This window comes from Pan paniscus, chromosome 10 (assembly GCF_029289425.2).
Source record: "Pan paniscus chromosome 10, NHGRI_mPanPan1-v2.0_pri, whole genome shotgun sequence".
Lineage (NCBI taxonomy): Eukaryota > Metazoa > Chordata > Mammalia > Primates > Hominidae > Pan > Pan paniscus.
The window spans coordinates 124,144,875-124,157,918 of record NC_073259.2 but is presented as its reverse complement, the minus strand read 5'-3'; the positions used below and the strand labels follow the sequence as shown (position 1 = coordinate 124,157,918).

General features: G+C 35.8%; 1 protein-coding gene across 3 annotated transcripts in view; it reads left to right on the top strand.

Moving 5' to 3' along the window:
- Positions 1–13,044, top strand: part of MED13L (mediator complex subunit 13L) — a 319,479-nt gene that overhangs the window by 177,444 nt on the left and 128,991 nt on the right. For all 3 annotated transcript variants that reach the window (XM_034934593.3, XM_034934592.3, XM_055096226.2), the window contains exon 4: positions 2,877–2,960. In XM_034934593.3, coding sequence (XP_034790484.1) covers positions 2,877–2,960 — 84 coding nt within the window. The remainder of the gene's footprint in view (positions 1–2,876; positions 2,961–13,044) is intronic.

Genomic DNA, 13,044 nt, shown 5'->3' with positions numbered 1-13,044 from the left:
TCACAGATATTTTATCTGCTTTTATTTCATATTATACTGTCTGTAGCCTTGGATTTTTCTTTCTGTACACTGTAAATTTATGATTTGTTACTGAATAAATGGTTGTTTTGAATTCTGACCTTCAAGACATGAGGAAATGAATATTTTTTAAAACAGTATTTACTAAGTGAGGATGTGTGTTACTGGAAGACTGTTCAGTGTTTGACATGACTCCGTACCTGTTACGTGCCTTATTGCTTTTATTCTCAGCATTATCAATTTTAAGATATACCTTCAATGTAACAATGGCTTTTGGAGAATAAAGAAGCATTATCACGTTAAATAGACTGTAATTTACAAGGTACATTTGGACTTGAGAAATAAGGAAAGAATTGGGAAAATGTGACAGCATGAGAGTTGGTATATGCTAATTATTAAATGTCCTGGCTCTGTGATCAGATATACCTGGGCTTGTGTGCAGCTCTGCTGTTTATTATCTGGATGACATTCTCACTGTGCCTCAGCTTCTTCATCTATAAAAATTGCCATTGTAACACTCATTTTTTATTACTATTACAAGAGTTAAATAAGGTACTGTGCCTGGTAATCAACCAGGTAGTGGTGGTATAGTGATTCTGGTAGCAGTTATTGATAATATTATTGCAGAAACTTGGTATTAAACACTAGAGTTCTAGTGGAAATATGTTTATATGTACTCTAATAAAAATATAATTAAGTCTGTTAGCTAGTGAATAAACTGTGGAGATGCTTTTTCAGTTTTGCTTCTTGAATACTTCCTCCTTGGGTGGGTGTACCATATTTCCTATTTTCTAAATTTAATGGAGTCAGAGTCCTTACCCCTAAAGAGCATTTTTTTTTTATACTTATAAGCTTAGGAAAACAGATTTGGTTACGCCGAAAATGATTTTCTTCATTGTGAACAATGGAAGATCGCAGTAGAAATTTATTTTCTAAGTAAAACCAGTGGAGCCCAGTGACTTTTTGGTACATTGGTTCTCCGAATTGACTCTGCCCAAAAGGAGTTCCATTGTGGTCATCAGAAACTATTACCATTCACTAACCCATCTAACCTGTAATGAGTTGGTTGAGGGCTTGAATTGTTTCCATCCTCTTTGATGGTGTGGAAATTACAGAGGCAAAAGCCATGTGCAGAATTGCCTCAATATGGAATAAAGAATTGCTATATAACTCTTTTGCTGGTAGGTAGGACCCTGTATAGAAGAATTACATTCAGTGTTCTGACATCTTTTCTTACAAAATATGTAGAATTTCACTGAATACTGTTAGAGATAACTGTATTTCAGTAGTTCCAAATGTGCACATTTTCCCCATTTCCCCCCCACATTTTTATGTTTTCGTTTTTATTTTTATTTTTATATTTATTTATTTTTTTTGAGATGGAGTTTCGCTCTTGTTGCCCAGGCTGGAGTGCAATGGCGTGATCTCAGATCACTGCAACCTCTGCCTCCCGGGTTCAAGTGATTCTCCTCCTTCAGCCTCCCGAGTAGCTGGGATTACAGGCGTGCACCACCACGCCCAGCTAATTTTTTGTATTTTTAGTAGAAACGGGGTTTGACCATGTTAGCCAGGCTAGTCTCGAACTCCTGACCTCAGGTGATCTGCCCGCCTCGGCTTCCCAAAGTGCTGGGATTACTGGCATGAGCCACCCACCCAGCCTCATTTTTATGTTTTTAAAATCAGTTATACTCCTTACAATCCATGGCATCCGCAGTTGGCCAGGTGGCAGTTAAGATACAGTTGTCATTTGCCTGCACGTGAGTGAACTTGATCATAACTCTGTGTTGTTGTCAGTTCAGCTGAATTGTGTATGTTATTGTTGTTACAAGAGTTGGGTTCACTTGCCATTTAACATGTCTTCAAAAAAACATGTTAGAATACCTTGTGATTTGACATTAAAATGACATACACAAGTGGCATGGAAACAGAAGTGGGCCACTGCTTGTATATGAATAAAGCAGATATTCATTATCGAAGACACAATTGCAATTCCTTGTTTCTTGCAAAGCCATAATCAAGTGCTTTATTGTGCCTACAAAAAGAAAATACCTAAGATAAAGCTGTGCTGTATTTTTGTCACTGAGATCCTCGTCACGTAAAAAGTATTGCCTATCACATGCAAAGCCAAAAAATAAAAAAAAAATTTAAAAAGCCAGCATTAAAACTTGCAAGATGGGCTGGGCATGATGGCTCACACCTATAATCCCAGCACTTTGGGAGGCTGAGGCAGGTGGATCACTTGAGGCCAGGAATTCGAGACCAGCCTGGCCAACATGGTGAGACCCCGTCTCTATTAAAAGTACAAAAATTAGCCAGACATGGTGGTGCACGCCCATAATCCCAGCTACCTGGGAGATTGAGACAGGAGAATCCCTTGAACCTGGGAGGTGGCGGCTGCAGTGAGCCAAGATTGCACCACTGCCCTCCAGCCTAGGCAACAGAGACTCTGTCTCAAAAAAAAGAACTTGAAAGATGGGTGTTAGTGGCTTGGATGAATATCTCTGAAGTTCTCTTAAGAAATGCTGTATTCCTAACATTCTTGATGATGCAAGAATTGAAATTATGCAGAAGTGTGATTTTATTTGAAGTAATTCTGAAGCGTAAGATGTTTTAGAAATACATCAATCAATTTATTTTGCTTACTTTTGTTTACATTTTCTTTTTTACGTGGGCATAAGAATCTGTGCCCAGTGTCTTTCGGAAAGTATAACGTAAAAATTTTAAGTGATAAAACATTTTGATAGTTTAATTGGTGGTGTTTTTATTTTTGGTGATATATCTCATCTGGTGTCTTGCTTCAGCGACTTACTAATTTGTTACTGATACTATAAAAGTAATTCTTGATGTAATTATTTTAGGTGCCTAATGGATAAGAACTTCGTTAGGATTGGGAAATGGTTTGTCCGTCCCTACGAAAAGGATGAAAAGCCAGTCAACAAAAGGTGAGCCTTTAGAATGCTCTTGGCTATTTGGTTTCTTTGGCCTTGTGGGTGGGTGAACAGCTTATTGATTTATTTATTTCCTAATAATGTTAGTAGTTTAGATATACTCAAATAGTTTCCTGGATCACAGTGTTCTTAAATACTATATTATTAAATTTATATTCAATATTAAAGATTGATTAGAAAGGTGATTGCCAATATACTCATGTTCAAGCCACATATTACTATACTATTTGGAATTAAGATAATCTGTTTTGTTATTTTCCATTTTCCTTCCTCATCTTTGACTTTTTTTTTTTTTTTTGAGGCTGTGTCTCACTCTGTCACCCAGGCTGGAGTACAGTGGTGCCATCTTGGCTCACCTCAGCCTCGACTTCCCAGGCTCAGGTGATCCTCCCAACTCAGCCTCCCAAGTAGCTGGGACCACAGGTGTATGCCACCACACCTGGCTAATTTTTTGTATTTTTGGTAGAGATGGGATTTTGCTGTGTTGCCCAGGCTGGTCTCGAACTCCTGAACTCAAGCCATCTGCCCACCTTGGCCTCTCAAACTGCTGGGATTATAGGTGCGAGCCATTGTGCCCGGCCTCATCATTGATTTTTTAAAAGTGTTGTATGGAATAAGTTTAAAAACAGTGAAGAGATGGTGACAATTTTTGTGGAATTCATTGGTGCCCCCTAAAGAAGATCAACACATCTTTGACGATTGTAAAACCAGAACTGTGAATTACTTTACTAAACAATCCTAAACTTTTAGCCATCATATGTGTGTGTTTAAATGCAATCCTTGATACTATACAGACATGGAATTTTAGATCAGTCACACCAGAATCGGAAAACAAAACCCTCAGAATTTAAAATTTACTTTGGCTACCTCTGAATGTAGCATACATGTAGTTGGAATCATAAGTTGATGGTGAATATTCATTATTGATGAGCATGGTATTCAATTTAAATTTTGTTTTATTATCAGTGTACTTGCCCTAAGTGTCCCAGGTACTGGGTGCAGATTAGAGCCCTTGAAGCCTTACATAGTAGTTTTAAGATTAGGCCTTTTCTTTTGGTTGCAAAATTTCAGCTGGAAACTCCTGCCTCATTAGGAACCTTTGCTTGCTTAACTTTACTAGTTTCTAGCAGAGACTTAATTAGTAGTCTTCTCACTCAACCTGTCTGCCTTAAATCTTTAATGAAATGGTTGTGGAATCTTCTCATTAACCAAACATAATTTATGAAAATTTTCAAATCAGATAAATTAGGGACCGGAAGTTTTCTTTGTCAAATCACCATAAACTTCTTTGAAGCATTTTCCTTTTCAGTACATTCAGAATCCTTTAAAAAGTAGCAATGTGTATGGGTGTGTGAAAGTTTGATTCTGTTTACAGATACTTTGATGAAATGAGATTTTTTTCCCCTTATAAATATATATGTATAGATTCGGCTTAACTAATGTGTTTCATGAGTTTTTACTTTCATTTATTTTTACTTCTTTAAGTTTTTGAGACAGGGTCTTGCTTTGTTATCCAGGCAGGAGTGCCAGTGGCGTGATCTCGGCTCACTGCAACCTCTGCCTCCCGGGTTCAAGCGATCCTCCCACTTCAGCCTCCCAAGTAGCTGGGACTGTAGGCACACACCACCACACCCAGCTCATTTTTAAATTTTTTGTGAAGACAGGGTTTTGCCATGGCTGGTCTTGAACTCCTGAGCTCAAAGCAGTCCACCTACCTTGGCCTCCCAAAGTTCTGGGATTACAGGTGTGAGCCCCTGTGCCTGGCCTTTGGTTTTTACTTTTAATCTTAGCATTCTCCTTAAATTTACAGAGGACTTAAATTTAAATTTTCTGAGTGGTTTAAATTTGGCTTTTATGTTTATGACTCTGCAGACTTAAATATGGACTGGTTTATCCCAGTGACCTTCTTTATCATTCTGAGTACGTCTGTCCATGCCTAACATGGATTGTGTCACTGGTCACTGGTGAGTTAAATGAGCTAGTCATAAAATAGCTTTAGACCATAAAATACAGGATGATTTGACAGCCACTTGGGGATGAAGAGGAAATGTAGATAAAAAGTAGGGATTGAAGGAGTAGCAATTAGTATGTTAATAGTAAAAAATAATGTTAAAAAGTCAAATATAGTTATCAGCCTATTTTATGTAGAGTTTGTATATCTTTACACTCATTTTGGCTCCAAAAATCTTCATAACTTTAGCAAGCCTGATGTAAATAATGCATGTAATGTATTTGGGAATTTGACTCAATATAAATGGGAGGCTGCTGATATATGAGCATCGTAATTGAATGGATTTTAGACTTTATGTTCATGATTGAATATGGGACTTTGTTTTCCTTCAGTGCAGAAATGTAAATTATTTTGAAACAGTATTTCAGAAAAGCTTAACAATTAGAAAACATTTAAACCAAAGATGAATTTAAAAATTGGCGTTTGCTTTAATAAGACTTTATTAGGTATGATGACTTTTCCTCCTTTTATTCTCTGAGTGGAAAATAGAGCCTCTTGGTAGATGTTGAAATAGGATCTCAGTAGTCATGCCTGAGTTGGACAGTTTTAAATGGACAGTCATGCTGTGAAGGAGAGCATTTAGCATTAGAAGAGAATTGGGTTCACATCTTATTCTTCCACTTGCAAGTTAGATTTTGGACAAAGTTTATCTCAGCTGAATTTTTATTATTATTGAGTTGAAAATCATAATGTCTTAGAGGGTTATAGTGAACATTAAATTAGATAATTTATGTGGCAGTTTATAATTTAGTTGAGAGAGAGAAATGAATTAAATTAATTTTTCTTAAGTTTAATTGTGTCTTTTTTGGTACATTGGTACAGATCCATTTAGTGGCTAATGGAGAGGAAAACCTGTTGCCCAGTGCTAAACAAATTAAATGTACAAATTTATGTTTTAGAAAAGCTCTTATTTTTAAGTATAGTGTAATACTAGCATATAGTATCTATATATAATATCTATAATCTTAGCATATAGATAGTATATGCTAGGATTACTAGCATTACTGATTATTAGTATTACTGATTTCTCATACTGCATATTTTAGATATTCTAATCGTGGTGAAAAAATACTGATGAATGAGTTCTCCCTGTTAGAATAATAGCATATGATTTTTTGTGCTATAATTTCTTTCTGTACTCCTTTAAAGTTCTTGTGCTATGATTTCATTTACTAATGGACTCCTAAAAGGGTTCTTAATATTTGATATGAGTTGATGTTCAGGAGAATTCTAAGATAGATTATTTGCATATTGTATATTAAAAATATGTATTTGATTAGGTAGTTTTAGAAACATAGAAATTCATTCAATATAATTTTTTCTCTATATTGACATCTTTTATTATTCATATCCTTGGGAAAAGAATAAGTAGAAAATACAACTTTGGGTTTGCCCTTGAGTGGTGACAACTAAAATCAAACATACAAAATTTCTGTCTTCTAAGGTCTAGGTTGAACTTGAAAAAAAGCTTTTGCATTCAGAATATGTTTTAAAACAAACCAGTGAAAATCATTTGGAAATTATTCCAATCATGCAGGTTCTGTCTCTTGGGAAGGCATTTGTTTTCTAATTTAATCTCAATCCACATTTTATTACTGGAGAATTTGAAATCTATACACTTTAGTCTTTGAATGTCATTTTTAGGAAACAGTTTATTGCCCTCAATAACAGTGGGCCTTTGATCTTTTCTGGTATCAGGTATACAGAAGCTAAGTTAACAAAAATAGTAACTTGCTAATTCATTTTCTGGGTTAATTTGCTGTCACTGACTCTTGGGCAAATTTACTCTGTTCTTGGGTGATACTCCAGAGAGCATCACATGTTTTCAGATATTCTAATTACTTTTGTATGTGCTCATAGCACATGTGCACACACCCGCCCCACCACACATATACCCATACACACTGAAAGTATATTACTTTAACTATCGTTTTTGTCTCCTCTCCTCTTAACTTCAGACTTTTTAAAACTTATTTTTTATTTTCTTACATTACCTAACATACATATTTAAGAAATGTAAATACGTTTTTTGGTTTAATAGCAAAGCGTGTATTTTGTGTAGCAATACATTATTAGCTCATACCAGAAATGTTTTGATGTAGGAGAACCATATTTAGTATTTTGAAACTTTCCCTTCCTTTCCTTTCTTCATCCTCCCCTTTATCTCCTCAAAGATAACAACCTGCTATTCCATTTTCTGAATGAATTAGCTATCACTGACTCATGGGCAAACCTGCCCTGTTCTTGAGTGGTACGCCTTCTCTCCATCCTCCTCTTTTTCCCCAGACTCTGCTATAGCCCAGTCATCTGTGTTATTTAGCTTTTAGAGATGCCCAGATAAGAAGGCGGAGAAGGGATCCCTAGTCTAGAAGGTGAGCAGACACTTCCAAGTGTGAACGGTAAAGCAAGCCTCTTTTTAGTGTCCAGAAAAATGAGATCAGTAGCTATCTATGATTTTTTCTGTTTTACTCATAAATTTACTTTGCACATGTGGTGCCTATCTGTTAATAAGGGCTTGCTGATGGGAAGTCCATAGATAAATATTAATGGGACAATTTGGACTTACATAATCATGCATGATAGTTTTACAGCTTTTTTTTTGGTAGCTCTATAAAATATTTAGTCATTTTCTGAGAGTCTATCTGAGGGAGTTACAGTATTCTGCCATTTGAATATATTTGGGGATTGTGTGAAAAGTGAGAAGAGGGATGAAGTTAGAGTCTTGGGGATCATCAACATTTGTAGAATGGGTACAGAAACAAGAACACATAAAGGAGACTGAAGAGTCAACTGGAAATGAGAACCAAGAGAGACTGGTGTTACCAGAACCATGGAATTTTAAAGTTTCAAGATTGATCAGCTGTGTCTGCCATAGAGGCATGTAAAACATGTACTATAAAGACTATTAGATTTGGCAATTATGTAGTCATGGTGACTATAACATTGGCAGTTTCAAGTGGTGAAATTCAGATTGCAGTAGCGTGCATTATAAATGGGAGTTGAAGTGAAGATACTGAATGTAGAGCTCTTGCAATATTTTTTACAAGTAGCTGCAAAACACAAAACTGTTGATTCCAGGAAGGGAGCAGACAAACACTTAATAAGGGCTTGTGATAAAGCTTAATAGTGGTAGCTATAATTTTAAAAAGTATCTTCCGTGTACCAGGTACTTTGCTCTGTAGTTTCATAAACATATATAGGGGAATGTTAAATTGAAAGACCACTTCAGCCAGAGGTGATGATAGTTAAATACAGTATTTGCTTTCTATCTAACTCTTCTAGTTTTTCCTTTTTTTCTTAATAACTTAAAAGAAGTTATGACGGTTTTTATTTTTCATTTGTGCTATTAGTGGTCTAAACAGTATATGTCAACAATAATTATTGATTTTTACACTTTAAAGTAAAATATATTTAAATATGTGCTGTTTTCAAGAAGGATTGAAAATACCTTATAGTAAAAGATATACCTTGTTTTTTAATTCTTTTTTTTTTTTTTTTTGAGACAGAGTTCCGCTCTGTCGCCCAGGCTGGAGTGCACAGGTGCGATGTCAGCTCACTGCAATGTCCTCCAGGTTCAAGCAATTCTCCTGCCTCAGCCTCCCAAGTAGCAGGGATCACAGGCATGCATCACCACACCTGGCTAATTTTGTATTTTTAGTAGAGACGGGATTTCACCATGTTGGCCAGGCTAGTCTCGAACTCTTGACCTCACGTGATCCACCTGCCTTGGCCTCCCAAAGTGCTGGGATTACAGGCATCAGCCACTGCACCTGACCTATACCTTGTTTTTTAATATACTGGAGAGGTTGAGAGAATACCATTATTGTAATTCCTTTTTAAATTCCTGCTAAATAACTGAAACTAAGCTCAAAACAAATCTCTCCTTGTTCAATAGACCGTTCATCCGGAAATATAGATGATCTTCCATTAACTATTTGACCTTGTGGGACCTAGTGAATCCTTTGGGACTTCAGTTTTAGCATTTATTTCTAAATTGTCTTTTAGCTTTCTGATTCTCTGATTCTCTAAGTGAAGTGAAGTTGGTGAAGTTCTGGACATGTCCTATCCATGTATGTCTCTGTATATATCCATATCTTTTATTCTTTTTTTCTCTACCACTCAGAGCATGTTACCTTCATTGTATTTAGTTCTGCTGTAAGCAGAAAGTAACTCTTGTATTCACCACTGCAAGAGATTTGATATCATTCTTCCCAAGAGTTGGAAAATTTTAAAAGAACATGTTTGTAGAGAGGGAAGGATTATGTTAACTTGAGTAACGATACTCATAATCAGATCAAGAAATGGGAGGAGAAATTGTAGGTCCCAAATGGGAGTTGAGGTGTTAATTTCAGTTTTTATTACAGAGGTGACCACCTATTCACCTTTGCTTAAGGTGTCTTAGCCAAAAGCCACTTTCCCTGTTGGAAACAAAGTCAGTTGAAGCTTCAGAGCATGAATGAATAAAGGTTCAAAGTTTAACCTTTTGGTAGCATGAGGGAAGTACTGTTCAGTTTACTCATATCTCAGCCTCATTTAGGATGTTGTTCATGGTATGTTTTTCTGACCAAATAATAGACTGAGCCTAAGTACCATAGAATGATATTGCAGTATATCAACTAGATCATTCTCATAGATTAATGAAATGGATTACTCTAGAAGTTGACTACATTTAAAAAGGAATGTCTTATCCTCTGCTTTGTAAATGTAGCTAAATTTGGCATACTTTGCTGAAGTATCTTAGAATTTAGAGAAAGTGTAAAAATGAATATGCCTGGAAGGTTGTTTCCATTCTTTTTTCATGGCATCTCAGTAACATGGGGGGAATTTTATGGCAAGTTAAAAACAGACTTGTCTGAGGGAAATGACTGCTCCTATTTTTATGCTATTACTATATTTTTTCATTTCCACATTTATTTTGTATTTATTTACAAAATGAGAAAACAATTCATCTGTGTAGGCGAGAGGGGAATGTTGTCTTAATTTTAATTTGGAAAATTTCAGCTGTACTAAGTATAAATTAATTTTCCAGTGTGGCTTAAAAATTTAAGAATCTTGAGATTATTACTTATGAATTCCTGTTATAGTCTACCATATATTTCTGCCACCTCTATTACTAATCCTAAAAGGATACTGTAATACTTATGGTATGTTTTCAGACTGAACCCATTGATTTAATAATATCAAATGTTTAGATGATATCATCCTTTTCATTTCCATTTAGTTTCTGGTTTATATTATTATAGTCAAGACTTAGTGAAAATCGCCGGGTGCTGTGGCATATGCATATAGTCCTAGCTAGTTGAGAGACTGAGGCAGGAGGATTGATTGAGCCCAGGAGTTCAGGAGTTCAAGTCCAGCCTGGGCAACACAGTGAGATCCCATCTTTATAGAAAAGAATTTAGTGAACATTACTATGGTGTGGACATAAAAGAAGGCAGATTTTAAAAGAAGATTTAAATAACTGGAAAGTGTATATTTTATTTTCGATAATGTCATTTTCAGTTCCATAATTTCCATTGGACCTTTTTTATTTCCATTTCTCAGCTGTGATTTTGTATTTGTTTATTCATTGTGAGCACATTTTCCTTTATGTCCTTAAGCTGCTTACAATAATTGCTTACAGATTTTTGCTACTAAAAAAAATCTGGATTTTTCTCCATTGGTTGTGTTTTCTCTTGAATATGGGTTAGATTTTTCTTGTTTTTTCATATGTTGAATAATTTTGAATTATATTCTGAACAATGATATAGTGTGGAGACTCTGGATTCTGTTATCTTTGAACGTGTTGTGGATTTGGCCTTTTCTCCTTTTTTTTTTCTTTTTTAAGCAAGGAGTTAATTTTGGCTGAATTTTGGTCTCCCCTCCCCTCCCCTCCCCTCTCCTCTTTTCTTTTCTTTCTTTTTTAAGCAAGGGGTTAACTTTGGCTGAATTCAGATTCCAAACTATTGTCTCTTTTGTGGTGGGCAGAAGCTGAAATTTCTTTACTTCTTTTATCCTAGGGTTTCTCAGCCTTGGCACTGTTGATTCATGGGCTGGATAATTGTGAGAGCTGTCCTGTGCATTGTAGGATTTTCAGCAGCATCCCTGATCTCTCCCTACCTGATGCCAGTCACACCCTCCTCCCTCAGTCGTGACAACCCAAAATGTCTCCAGATAGTGCCAGATTTTCCTTGGGATGGCAAGTCACCCCTGGTTGAAAACCACTGTTTTAGCCTTCCAAGGGCTGTTGAGAGCCTGCACCATGCACATAGTGTAGGAATTGGCCAGAGATTTGGGCAGAGTTTGTGTCTTTGATTCTCTTCTTTCCAGAATTTCTATTCTCATTTTCAGCAGCTGTGGTCTCTTTAACTCAGTCCTCTGGTTCTTTGCCACTAAGAACCAAGGTCGGGTTTCTGTTAGTTTTAGCTATTGTGGTTCAGTCTGCCCTATGCTACAAACTGTTTAAAAAGGGGGGTGGAGGGGTAGGTGGACAACTGTGATGAGAATGAGGATGATTGATTCAGTGCCATTTCCTCCTTCTGGTGGTAAACTCTTTCCCCTCCCCCAGGATCTTCCTGCATTTGGTAACTCAGGTTTTTGCAGATTTTAATACCTTCTTCATAATTTATAGTTGTTATTTAAAGGGAGTGTCATGTTGGAGTGGAAGGAACTACTTTGTACTACTGGGAGGGGAACCTGATAAGTATTTTAGGATGTAAAACTTGACGTTGCATACCATCCTTTGTCAAGGAGGGTACCATCTTTTAAAAAATGTATAGACATAAAAGATCTTTATTATATATTTGGAGTTAACATTTATATAAAACCTTTTCCTGATGCACTTTTAGTGCTCTATACAAATGTTTCTTAACAGCCCTTATGAACTTTTTTTGCAGAATGAGGTAGGATGATGAGAAATGAGACAGACCAGTAAGAGGAAGGAAGGTCTGGGAGGTGACCAAACAAGGCTGAAAGGCAGATGATAGGATTGTAAGGGGAATGGAGGCGATTGAGGGATGGCTGCCTGTTTGATTCGTAGTGTGCTGTTAGTAAATGGGGTCCTTTCTTTGAAAAGTGTGATCACACTTGGTAAAATTTTCTGACTGTGGCATCTGTGTAGCAACTTGGCAGCAGGGGGAAAGCATTGTAGATTAGAGTTAGATTTCAGAACATTTCTCTTTCGACAAGAATATTCATTTCTGGAAAGATGGTTAAGAATACAGTTTCATATTTTTGCTTTTGGTTGACTTTACACTTTTTTTTCTAACATTTTTTTCCTCATTAGTTTAAGGAAACAATTTAAAATGTTAAGAAAAAGATGACATAAATTCTATTAAGCTTGAAATTACTCACTTAAGCTTGCCTTTTTTGTGATGAATTTTATGGTATTGAATAAGATAGCATAAATAAAGTAGCTAATACAGAACCTAACATCTGGTTATTGTGTAATGGTAGCTGTTTGCTATTAGTAGTGAAACTGGTGGTAGTAATATTTAGAAAAAATTAAGGATAATTTTTTATGATGTTGGTAATTTCTTGTACTAGAGAAAGCTTGCCAATCAAATATTTATGAATCAGTTTTTATATACACAATTTGCATTAAATAAGGTAGGTGTTTCTACTATAAATCTTTCTACATAATGGCAATATAAGAAATGTCATATCGTATACTGATTTTACCCCTAAAATAATGACATCAGCTGTTTTCTAATTTTAAAGAAGTAGTCTTACCAAATGTTTGAAATCACCATGATTTTGGTATGAATTTGAAAATATGGTGTTTACTAGCATTGTGGTTCTGTTGCTATCCTTTTATGGAGTCAAAGGAAAAAATTTTGAAAATGCATAATGTATATTATAACAATATGACTATTTGTTGTGGAGTGTTAAATGATGTTATAAAAATAAAGCTTTTAAGTATGGTTCGTAGAAATTATTAGATCTGTCTCTGACTGAGAACCTGTTAAGTGTGGCTTGCATGCTTCATTTAGGATTTTATTAACAGTTGTATAAGATTGAAGTATAATAGCTTGATATTTATGGTTAAAGAATATCATGGGCCGGGCACAGTAGCTCACGCCTGTAATC